The 13,147-nt window shown below is 44.9% G+C and overlaps 1 protein-coding gene across 3 annotated transcripts in view; it reads left to right on the forward strand.

Moving 5' to 3' along the window:
• Positions 1–230: 230 nt before the first annotated feature.
• PLCB1 (phospholipase C beta 1) overlaps positions 231–13,147 on the forward strand; it is a 2,173,917-nt gene continuing 2,161,000 nt past the window's right edge. For all 3 annotated transcript variants that reach the window (XM_085612648.1, XM_085612647.1, XM_085612649.1), the window contains exon 1: positions 231–815. In XM_085612648.1, the coding sequence (XP_085468774.1) occupies positions 717–815 (99 nt within the window). In that variant the 5' untranslated portion in view covers positions 231–716. The remainder of the gene's footprint in view (positions 816–13,147) is intronic.

The following is a 13,147-nucleotide window of genomic DNA, read 5'->3' on the forward strand; positions in this document are numbered from 1 at the left end:
GTGAACTTGTGAACGTATAATGCTGTAGGCGCTATCTTTTCCCGCGGCTCCAGAGTGTTAAGTGTTTGTCTTATTCTTTGGTTTCACAGTTGTACTCGTGTGGCCTTCGGACTGAATCGGGACACTGGACCTTGGGAGCCGGTGCGCAGATGACCTCTCTGTTCGGGGCTGCAGTGCGCAGCTGAGGCAGGCGGTGGCGCTTCCCTCTGCTTCACCAGCTCCTCGGAGGAGAAAGTTGCCAGGCGCTGAGGAGGGCTGGGGAGGGAGGAGGGGTGCTGGAGCGCGGCGTGCGTGAGCGCAGCGCTGCTCTTTCGCCCTGGTCGCTCGCTGGGCAGAAGGATGCGCTGCCGGGTGGCTCTGTAGGAGGGTGACAGCGCCTGGCGGCAGCAGCGGAGGCTCTCCTCTGAGGTACCGCTGTACGGGCGAGCAGCGGCGTGACCGAGCCCTGCTCTCGGAGGGTCTGTTCTCTGCAGCGCTCTCTCTTCCCTGGGTTTTGTGTGTATCCAGCCCTGCCTTGAACCAGCTGCAGGGACCGCCCCGACCCACCTGCCACTTGGACCTCCGCTGCCGTCTCTGTGGGAGACACCCGTCAACATTTCAAGCCAGCTGGGAATCGGATTTTTTTTCATTTTATTGCTCATTTTGTTTACATCCTGCTTGTGCATTTGCTGGGAATTTTCTGATCTCACCGCGCTCTGAAGGATCCATGTGTGAAAATGGCTGGGGCTCAGCCAGGTGTCCACGCGTTGCAGCTCAAACATGTCAGCGTCCCTGAGAGCCTGAAGAAAGGCACCAAGTGCATGAAATGGGATGATGTAAGTAAGCGCTCCGCGGCTGCGAGTGGGTGCGAATGTGCAGACTCTGCTCCGGGGGCGGCCCCGGGAGCCGGGCGTCGCTTGTGCAATCCATCCCGGTCCTGGCAATGAATGAGCCCTGCTCCCGGCGCCTCAGAGCCAGTGTCGCCGCTGCGCTGCTGACAGCCGAGGGGCACGGGCTGGACCTGACGTGGGCACCGGCGGGGTGCCAGCAGAGAGGCATCCTAGGGCTACTTCTTGGCTGCCCTCGCTTAAAAGTTCAAATCAGGGACAGATGTTGAAGAGTCCTGTTGACATGCATCCAGAATGTGTTTTACGTAGACATTACAGGAACATATGTGCATGTGGGTATCATTAGCTCGCCATTTGGGAATGGTGCGAATTATGTGCAATTCTTGGCATACTTGAGGTGCGCTGCATAGGGAACTTCCAGTGAAGGGCATTCACTCAGCAAAGCCAGTAGCCATGTGCTGTGTGTGTGGCGATCCTCCTGACACTTCCCCTGTCTGACATTTAGGGCAATGGGAAACGGGCTGTAATTTCGCTGTGTGAAATGAGAGGGTTTTGCGCCCTGGCGTCTACATAACTAACGACTTGAGTGGGCTCCAGCGCTGCCTGCCGTGTTGCTATGCCGAAACGCACATGGGCAGGGGGCAGGGTCACTGACAGCGCACTCGAGCTGTCACGCTGCCGGTAATGCCAGCGCCGCTGAGGGCGCGGGTCTGGACCCATGTGGGAGACCTAAGACTTTAGCGCTCGAAGCCCGCTGCAGCTGTGTGTGCACGGGGACAGCAGGGCGAGGAAGGGACGAGCAGGGGCCGGAGGGGAAGGCCAAGTGCAGTCATGTTGAGCAGCCTGCGGGCACTTGCCAGCTAGAGTGACTGTCTCAATGTGGCACACTACCCACTTATCGGTGGCACCAGGGGATGGCTATAAATGTATGCATTCTAGAGGATATTGTGTCATACCTTATGGCTATACGCGCCCAAAGTGACACTATTTTATTTACTAATGTGAACCTGGCGTATAAATTAAGGCAACTCACCATTGGCCCTAGGGACGCATATGTGATGTATAATTAAAACAAAAAAAACTTGCACTGGTGCAAAACCTGAAATGTCATTTTTGTTATGGAATCTGCTCTTTGTGTAACATGAAATGGCTCAAACTGGGCATGTTACTGCACCAGGGCAACATGCATTCATTAACCTCATTTTGTAATCATGTTGCTGTTTTCATAGTAAACTTCTGAGCAATTATCTTTCCCCGCTTTCCAAACGTTAACACAGGTACTAGATGTTTAGCAGACTCGGTCTGTCCCTTTCTTGTTTTCCAAGGAACCTTGTACAGTGCACCCACCTTTCTGAATTGGTGCAAATGTAATTATGTACTGTGTACTTATGAAAAATCTGGTTGCTTCACTCCCGATTCTGGAATATACCAACAATGATACAAAATGTATGTTCTGATTTTATCCCGAGCGCAAACATTTCGAAATATCCGCCATGGAGTGGATCTGTTAGCTGGAAAAAGAGCATGCCTTATTTGTATACTGTATTGCTACGCCATGTGATCTCACTGACTGTGTGACCCTGGGCAAACCTTCTCAATTCTCCCTTCATTTCTCTTCGCTGCAGAACGTTCGAGTTGCTTGAATCCGGCAAAACCCAGTATAAAGCATAGAATAATAAAAAACAGAGGTCTGTGCAGAGTGAAGTCCTCCGGACCGAGCAATGCTAACAATTAAAACCTGTATTGTGTGTCTGTGGCGCCTGTACACACCGTTTACAGTGCAAGCGCATACACACCGAACCATAGGTGCACCGTTCCTCCGATAGTGCGCACCAAGCTACAGGTTCTGAGTGTGCTGAGATGCAAACAAAAGTTGCTTTGGCATCTTCGCTGGCAGAAACGATTCCCTCTCCAGCCCGCACATTGTGACAGCAGGCGTTGGGTGTCTTAAAGTAGCTACAGTGCACCGCTTTATTTTTAGCCGTCCTCTCGGTGACGCGCACGTGCGGATGACAGCCCACGTTGCTTCCTCTGCGCTGCAAACGTTGTGCATTCGCACATGAACAGATTTAGAAGTCAGTCGTCGAGCTATATGCCCTGTGCAGTTCACTATAATAATGGACATGCGATTAAAGTGCACAGCAGTAAATTTCTCTTACTTTGACACTAAAATAAAAGCTATTGCGAGTTTTACGACTCAAACTGCACGTACAGTATTGTCCTTGTACTGAAGAGTTGGTTTCGTTGGGGGCTCGAATCTTTGACCTGATAGTAGGACACGCAGGTTACTGTAACAGGCGCATTCAATCACTGAGTTGTCTGGCCATGTACTTTACCCCTTGAATGGTACAGGGTTTACTTGAATTGGAACCTCCACTTTGAAGGTTACACAAAGACCCATATAACAGATGCCTAAACCCAGTGAGCTATTTTATTAGCATTGGAACCTGTCATCCGTAGCTTGCACCTTGCAGCAGTTTCTTAAAACGCGGAGCTACATTACTGGAACAGGATTGTGTGAAAGACATGTTGTTTGTAGGTCTCGCATGTTAATCCACTCCACTTTGTTACTGGGACTGGAGCCTGTGACCTACGGATTATTCACAAATCTCCGAAACAGGCACTTAACCCACTGAGCTGGCAACATTTCTCATGCCAAATGCGTGACTCGTGCCAGGTTCTTCACCTAGTCCAATGGTGTTCCTCGCCCTGGCGCTGCTTTGAGGTGACGTGGCGCAGAGGGCAGGACAGTGGTAGGTGAGAACGCCCTTTTATCTCTCACACTTTTAATCACGCGGTGGGTGGTGAGAGGAGGCATTGTTTCCTGGCATAGGTTTACCACAGTGTGTACTGTAGGTGTTTGTTATATAAGCTAGACAGTTCTGCCAAAATGTTTTTTCCGAGCTACCGTGTGCATGGTTTTAATTTATTTGATTTGCAAATATTTCCATATGTAATTACACATGGAAAATGGCTGTCCCACAGAAGGTTGCATAACCAGCCTGTTCTTCCCAAGGCGCGGAGGAGGGAGTTCAGTGTGTTTTTAAATCTCATTTTCAAATCTGACGTAATTAGGCATGCTAATTTTCGTAACCACTGTTCCAAAAGCAAATTCTGACATGACAAATTCCGACATGATTCCCAGCAGCACTCTGAAGGCACAGCCGAGGGTTCGTCACCGTGTTTGCTGGCACTAGCTCCCAAAATAAAGATCTTGACCCCTGAGCGGGGTCAGGGCTTGCTCCTGATATAGAGCTGCCCGGAATAGTGCCCGCCCATCAGATCTTGCCATGACATGTACTCTGTGAGCAGCGTGGCCTCCGCCGAGCGTGCCTGGCGTGCCGCCACATCCAGGCAGGCAAGGCTCGCTCTTAAAACAATATGTCATCAGTGCCCCACTAGTGAAGCAGCGTTTGGACTCGTCTCTGCAGCTGATTCACTGCTCGTTGAGAAGACAGCATCACCGTGACGCAAGTGCACTCGTACATTCCCTCTAATGCTTCCTGGTCAACAGACGCTGGCTCTATCTGGCTGCGTGGAGCAATACATTGCAGGCCCGCTCTTATCAGTGGAGCTGCAGCCTTCCAGAAAGGAATAGCATACCTCAAGACGTCATTAGATAGGGGATCAAGTGCTCCTGCTCGACATTATAAGGATTTTGCAATTCAATAAGGAGTTCTGTGACCATATTAAGGAAGAAGGCTGAATACTTCGGGGCATATTTATGAGCCCCTCGTGCCACCTTAGTGTCACTTTTTGTGATGTTCCAGCGGGGCAAACCACAAAATCATACTTAAGAGCCCACGCAAAGCCACTTTGCGTGGCATTGAATGGCCTCATAGATATGGAGTAAGGCAAAGCCGTGCAAATCGCTGCGATGCCTTACTTGCGCTAGGCAGGCGTTCCATGGGTGTTATAATGGAAGTTCCCACGCAACAGCCATGGATTTTGAGGCTTCCCCAGATTGACATGACCATGTGAACCTGGGAATGCACCAGAATCTTATGCCTCCCCAGGGAAGGAGCAACTAGGTGAAAAAACCCTACTTCTTTTAATGTTTTCCTCTTTCAGAAAAAAGCCTCACAGGATTGTTTTTTAACAGGTAGATGCCCCTTCCTGACATAAGCAGTTCTACCTACAACACATGCACCATTGCACCATGGTGCAAGTGTGCCTGCGTTAGCTCTAGGCTGCAGAAACGGCACTAGCAGAGGGGGAAAGGAAAAGAATGCACTGTATTACGGCCATTTCACTTTGACGGAGGACAGCGAAGCAAGGTGACTTGCTGTGCTGCTCTACGCCATATCCCCATAAATCTGCCCCTTAGTTTCTTTATAAGGTCATGGAATACAGAGGTGATTTGATATATCCTTTTAACATACGTCAGAGGAAATTTTATTGATACATGGTCACATCTTCACACATCCCACAAATGGCTTAAATCCTTGTTGTCCTGCTTCTTCATAAGCAAGAGAAAGCATAATTGTAGACATGAAGAATTCAAGTTGAATCTGTATTACGAAATTAATCACACCAAAAAGTCATGAGAAATTTGTTGCAAAAATAAATTAGACTCAGTTAAATGTATGTGAGATCAAACGAGAAGGCACAGAATGTGTAAATAAATGCAGAGATATTCAGTTTTTCCTGTAATTAATTTAATTGAGCACAACATATACATATTCCAATAATTTGGTTGTTACAGGTGACAAAGGTGAAACTTCACAACTCAAACAACTGTAATAAGGAAATGCGAGACGGGCATTTCTACAGTGATAGCTTAGCTTGCTCCCATGTATTTAAATCACTATTGTCTACAAATCTGTTGGTAATGGTTGAGAGGTAGTTTTACATAAATATGTTACTATTAGTTGCAACATTTCAAAGAGGGAATTTAGCGCAGCTTTCCTTGCTCTCTGAGGGGGATATTCACAAGGAAGTGGCGGAGAGAGGCGTTAGCCACTTCGGAAACGCAAGGCTGCACCATATTCACAAGGATATGGTGCAGCCTTGCGTTTCCCCCTGCGATTGCGCTAACTTTAACAACTTAGCGCCAACACAGGCACCCTTGCACCAGAGTGCAATGGTGTCTGTGTGCAGGAGAGGATCGCTTATGCGTAGGAAGGTGTCCCTTCCTGCACATAAACAATTCTAAATGCAAATCTCTCACTTTCATGTGTGCTGTGCAGCACACATGAAAGTGACAGAATGGCATTTTTGAAAAAGGTTTGTTTATGTACAGGAAGGGATACCTTCCTGTACATACACAAACCATGGCATTTTGCTTTTTCCATGTGTGCTGCACTAGGCAGCACACATGGAAAAAGCAAAAACGAGGAGAAATGAAGCATTTCTCCTCATATTGACTGTTTAAGACTAGGATTTTCCTGGTCTTAATTTTGGCACTGCCTCCTATTTACGTTGCCTTCGTGAATAGGGGCCAGCGTCAAAATCAATGGATGTTGCGGTGGAACGCCCACCGCAACACCCATTACTCTCCCGTTTCACGTTAAATACAGCGTGAAAGGGTGCCTTATTCACAAGGCAGCGTTAAGCCATGTTAAGTGGCTTAAAACTGCCTTGTGAATAAGGCGAGGCCCGTATCGCCATCTCAGCGTCTCTGTAAGTGGTGTTGTGGTGGCGATAGGGACTTATGAATAGCCCCTGAATGTTTAGCTTTTGTTGACATTTAGGGTCTCAGCTCTTCAGTGGCCTTTAATGTATTTTTTTGTACAGCTCACACTGCAAAGTTATTCATTTCTAGGCACTCCCATTTTGGGGACAAGGAGATACCGTGATTTACTCAAGAACAGAAGAATGAAAAGACAGTTTTCATTCTCACTCCTTGGTTTAAACTGCAGCTGTAATGATGCTAAGTGACCTGCATTTAACTTTTGCTTCTGGCTCTGGCAGTAAGGTTTACAACATCACAACTAAATTGTAATAAGTTAATATTGCTGAGCAATACATAATGTTGTTGTTACAGTTGACTAGAGATGATAGGTAACAACTTGACAGTAATAAAGAATTAGAGACAGGCTTTTATAAAGGGATAGCAGGCTCCCATGTATTATATTACTATTGTCTACTATCTAATAGTAATGTGCTAGTTTTACAAAATATGTCACTTTGAATAGCAAAACTCTAAAGTGGAACTTTACTCAGTTTCCCTTGCTATCTGAACGCTTACCTTTTGTTGACATTCACAGTCTTGGCTCTTCAGTGTCCTTTTTTTGTATTGCTCACACTGCAAAGACATTCGTTTGTTGGCAGACACATTTTTTTACTGGTGTTGATGAAACTGGAGGACAAGGAGATACAGGCCCAGATTTGCATTAGGTTCTGTCACTTTTGGGGTGTAAGCCCAATGCAAAATCCATTTTGGCATTCACAAAGCCATGCAAAGGCAATTTGCATGGCTTTGAGTGGGTTAGTAAATAGAAGTTAATGCAACGCAGCGCATAGCGCTGACTTGCATTACTTGTTAGATAGGTGTCCTATGGGTGGAGCATGGTCATACTGATGTACTTTGATGCAAACTTTGAATTACAAACACTTTTAACCCTGGGTTTGCACCAAAATAGTGTGCCTATGCAATAGAGGTGCAACAAGGAGAAATATATACGTTCTTCTTGTTACTACCTCTTTCTATGTGTGCTGCAGATTGCGGCACATGCAGAAAGAGGAATATGCCTCGAACAATTGTTTTTATGCAGGAAGGTATTTGAGAAAACTTGAGATGCAAACTGGTCGCGTGACTTTGGGCCCTGAAGCTTCGTCACTAAACTAAATCTACTAGATTATAGTGAAGATACAAGGAGTAATCCACAAATATTTTGATGTGACTTTCTCTTGTGTTGCTCCTGGCTCACTGGACTCGAGAGTAGTGCAAGAATCAGTCACTTCTACTCATAGCAAAATCTTTGTGAATTGGGGCCACAGGGTACAAAACATTTTGGGATTGCATATATAATTGCTGGCTATTTGCCTTACTTGCTACCATGTCCTTTACAATGTAAAATAAACACACAAACCCTTGTGTTACTGACAAACATGATCAATGTAATCATAAAGTCAAGTTCATCAGCTTAAAAGTATGAAGAATATTGAAGCGAGAGGGATCTCTCAAAACCCTACTTGGTCACCCTAATGCCCAAATCTCTTATAATATATAAGCATTGGTTAGTGTGTCCCAGTATTACAAATGAAGTGGGTAGAGACCCTACCCACATAGTTACTTAGTTATAAACCATATTAAGAAAGTGAACTTTTCCATATAAAACTCGAAGAATAAAAGTTACATTAGTTAAATATTAAAAGAAAGAAACAGGTGAAATTCAAAAGGAAGACCCCTGCATTTCTCAAGATGCCCTTCATTCTCCCTTTCTTTCCTCAAACAGCGAACTACAGCCAACATGAGACCCCCCCTCCTCCCCCCAATTTAATGAAAACCTGGGCTTTTTAATTTTTTAAGTATAAAACGGCACACACGGAATCCAAACTGTGTAGAAAATAACTTAGACAAATCTCATACTGAGATGCGCTTGTGATAAAACGTCTATGGCACAGAGGGTGTAAAACTAGATTGGACAGGGTGGGGTTACCAGAGAAGTATCCTTTTACATTTGTAATGTTTCTTTCGTTCAAAGTGTTACTAATGTAGACTACTGTGAGGTTTATGATATGTAGCTGTTACCTTTCCAAATATGTTCTATAAATGAGCTTCAATGTATGTTTCAAGCTTTCAATCAGGTTTCTGCAATACGTTCAGCAGTGACAGATTGCGCATTATATTGTCATTTTCAGCAATAACCATTGAAATGTGTTCTATGTTTCATTCTGCCCCACAGTTTTGTTTTGGTCTGTGCCAACTTGTATCATAGATTGCATAAAATACCACCTTGGGCACATTCATCTGCCCAACTACTTTCTATTGCAAAGCAGTGCTGCTCGCTCAAAATGTTTAAATCTGAATTGGTTTGTATAAATCTGTAGTTTTATTGCAGGCACGATGTGTGCCCCCCTAAAATCTACTCCCAGAGATGCCACTGCCATGTTCTAATCCCCTTTCCCTCCCTTGCTCATTCCCCTCCATCATGGTTTTCTGCCAGGTCCCTATGTGCCATGCTTTATAGTCGCCTGTGGGACTTGGGACCCAGAAGTAGTGTATGGGGGGCTCGTGCTCGTTAACATTGGCCTGAGTTGTCAGAGACTGGAGAGGAAGGCGAGGGAGTACCTCTGTCCTGAGAGCTGAGTCGGATTTAAGAAAAGACAGGATATATCAGAGGCGCAACTAGAGCCAAACTTCGGGGGAGGGGGGGCTAAGAAAAAAATTCGGGGGGGGGCTGAATCTTTAAGCAATAGGCAGAGTGGAGCTGCAGGGGCTCTTAGAAGGGGTGAAACAACAGCGAGGCCTCATTAAGATGCAAATGGTCTTTTAAAGCCCTGTGAAGTGCTCGGGTGCGGCTGTGTGTGTTCCCGGGAAGCTGTCTTTCACAAGGGGGGGCTGAAGCCCTTTGAGTCCAATGGGTGTTGCGCGCCTGGGACATGGCTGAAGTGGACACCGATTCCGATTACCAGAGCATTACTATTGTCACGTTGCCATTACCACTTTAAACAAATACATTCAAAAGAATTGTTGCATTCATTGGAAATAGCCCTTTTAAAAATAGCAACCAACCTTACTTCCCATTTGTCTAAAAGTCATGTTAGTTTTTCCGTCAAAATGTCAAATACCCCTTGATTTTTAGAGAGCATGCATATGGTTTAGCAATAGGTTAACTTACTTTTGGAAATTCTTTACCTTTTAATATGTGTAATAATAATAATTTCCTGTTTTATGTAGCACTCACAGAGTCGATAGGCTGCTTTAGTGCACTAATAAAGACACAAAGTAACCACTCACAACTAAGCTACTAATACATAACACTGCAGGTTATTGCAGGCTTTCAGAAAGGATGAAGTATCATGTTGAGGGAAGGCTCCTTATTGATGTATTTCTAATTATTAGCATAGTGCATAGAGCTGAGGTCTCAGGGGAGTAAAGTAATTGTGAAGCAGAGCACAGCATATGAAACTGGCATTAGCTGTTCTGCATGGTGTAAATATCCTCTACAGCTTCTAGGATCTGAGGCTCTCATGAGTGCAGGCTGGTTTTAGAAACCTTCTTGGGCAGATTACAGATTTGTCATTTATTTTACTTTGTTGTGACGAACCACTCTATGATTGTTTTGCTGAATGTTATAGGAAATATATTACACTATATGAGAAACTGAACTAGCAGAGCCCACCACCCGGTACCTGATCTTGATTGTTTACTCCTTGTTGTTTTAAGTGTTGACCTCCATTGTACTGAGTTTATTCATGCTTTTGCCTCTGTGTACAGCGCTCTGATACCCGCAAGGGTCATGTTTGCGCTTTATAAAACGTTGCAGATAAAATAAATATAATAAAATAAGATGAATGGATAAAAAGCTGCTTCAAGTCGCATAGCACACTTTCATTTATGTAACACAATATGTGCATTGGACAAAATTCATCACAGCTGTAAAACTGCTGAACTCCATGTATAATAACATATTTCACTCCTCACATCTATACATTTGGCTTATGTGATGGCTAGTTTTCATATGTATTTGTCTTAAAAATGTATTTAACGGAAATCAGGATGCGCTCGGTTATATTCGTGGGGTGAGGTACAATCACATTGAAGAGGCATCTGTATTATTAGAGTTGCTTCCCTGTGCAAGGTTGTTGTAACATGTAGTCTTTGCAGCAGTAAACAGCGTTTTCCTCATGTAATTTTCAATGTGTTATGTTGGTAACATGTCACTTGACATTGGTTGTGATAATAAAATGTGTAACTTGGCATTTATTAGATCCATTGCTGTAAATAACGTGTTATTGGGCAACATGTATTTTCACTAATATGTCATAAACACATGCACAAGTATACAATATATATTTGTGTGTGTGTATGTATGTATGTACGGTTACCACTGTGTATAGTTAAGTCAGAGTTTATTTAGGAAGAGCATTTATTTTTTCATTAATAACTATGTCGCTGTTTGACAAATCTGTCCAAAAATCCCCCCCCCCCCAAAAAAAAAATCATCAGCCCTGGCTCCTTAATGTAAAGTTTCATACCTATCTTTCAAGAAGGGGGCCAAGAAAAATGGGGCCCCAAAAATGTGATTTCCCATATTAATTCCCGTAGGAAACTTTGCTCTCCAGTACAAGAAAAAACAGCCGGCTTGAATTACACCTACCGCATCACAATAAGAACAAGTGTACACAATGAGCCACATCCATTCAACAGGAGGATTTTAAGGGTATGGTGTTTAGCCAGTGGTGCATTTTGGAGTACACGTCATACATATATTATTAAATCATGGTGTTTTAGGACACTGCTGTTTACAAATAGCACATTTCCCATTGAAATGTCTACTAGGTGTGCTCAGACATGCAGTTTTACTGATTAAATTATATAGCACATGTTAAACCTGGTCCTGTCTGTAAGGTTACTCCAAACTTTTTGCCTTCATTCCCTTCCTTTGCTGGACCTGTTTTTGTTCGCATTAGAACTCTGTGAACGTTACTACTTCTAACCAGTGCTGACTTGCTTGTGCTCTTCTTCAAACATGGTAAAATTGGCCCACACCTAATTGGCGCAATTAATTTACTTGAACGTCCCTAATAAATGGCACTAAATGTGCCCAGGAACTGTAGGTTAAATACTATTAGTGGGCCAGCAGCACTCATTATGCCACCCACTAAATTAGCCTTTAAAAAAATGCTTCAAGCCTTCCATTGCAGTCAGTAGTAAAGTTTTAAACTGGAATTTCGCCCTGGCAAAATAAAAGTTTTGCCATGCCTGAAACTTTCCTTTTGAATACATATATGTCACCCCTAAGGTAGGCCCTCAAGGCTGATAGGGCAGGGTACATTGGATTTAGAAAGTAGGGCATGTCTACCTAAGTGTTACATGACCTGGCAGTGAAAAGACCCTAAAATCGTTTGTCACTATTGTATGGCCTATCTCTCCATTGACTAACACTGGGTTACCTTCTTACATTTCTTAAGTGATAACTTTGGATTTGGAGCAGATAGAAATATGCTGTTTGCACTCAAATAAATTGTAATGTAAAATCCTCTTTAATGGTAAAGTTGAATTTTAAGTCATCATTCTAAAAATGACACCTTTAGCAAGGTGTCATTTTCTTGTCATAACCATTTGTGCCTTTTGCCAGGTGCCTGGGCCATATGACTGTGGAAGGTCTTCTGTTGGAGTTTGTGTATTCCTTCCAGACAGTGACACAAAGAGGGCTTAGGTGTGGACAGGATGAGCTATCGTGGCAGGACGACTGGGAGGAGCTGCACCCAGCCGACGTTGCACTTCAATGGGCTCTGGAGTCCTTTGTCAAACACACAAAGGAATCTGACATCCAGCCTGTCTGCTTTTTGCCACTTTTTTAGACAGTTTAGAGCCTTGACAAGGGACAGAAAGAACTTTCCAGAACCATATGTGTGGGTAGGATAGGGTGTCTTCTCACACACAAAGGCTTGCACCAGGTATAAATATTGGACTTTCAGTGCCACTCAGCAGAACACTCCTGGACCTTTAGATATTTCAGAGGAAGGAATGCCCTGCTGCCCGAGAACTGCCCTGCAGCTTGAGGACCACCCTGCTGTTTTAGAAGGAAGACTGGACTGGCTTACCATCATCGCAGGCTAACCTGAATAAATCCAAGTGTCAGTTGGCTGGCCTGCTGTTTGAGCTACAGGGACATAACAAGCTCCAGGAGACTCCCTGCTACTGCCCAGCGACCTGCTGCAACTGGACCTGCCTGAAATTATAACGGGGTCTGCCTGATACCTGCTGGCCTCTGCTGGAGTGGGCCCCTGCTCCCAAAGAAGAGCCCCCCAGGTTCTGGACCCATGGTTGACATCAGTGTGAGCTCCTCCCAAAAGAAAAGGTGAAATCCTGACGCTTTGGCTCTTCATGAGCACGAGTGGGCCCCTACTCATTGAGACTCTGCCGCCTGCAACAACTGCTATATTCATGCTATAGCAACCGTCAGCGATGACTGGTAATGCAAGATCCAGCTACAGCAACGACAGCCCGTAGTGGGGTGGCCCTCAATGCAAAGGTCCATCAAAGACCACCTGGGACGCCTGTCCGCATACTTGTGCTACATTGATGACAGCACATGCCTCCAACTGGCTCTTTGCGCTACAGTGACTTCCATCAGCGACACTCTTTCTGCTCCTCGCAGACTCGTCTGCCTCGGTCTGTTTGTGTAGACTTTGAGAAGGTACCA

Source organism: Triturus cristatus, chromosome 6 (assembly GCF_964204655.1).
Source record: "Triturus cristatus chromosome 6, aTriCri1.1, whole genome shotgun sequence".
Lineage (NCBI taxonomy): Eukaryota > Metazoa > Chordata > Amphibia > Caudata > Salamandridae > Triturus > Triturus cristatus.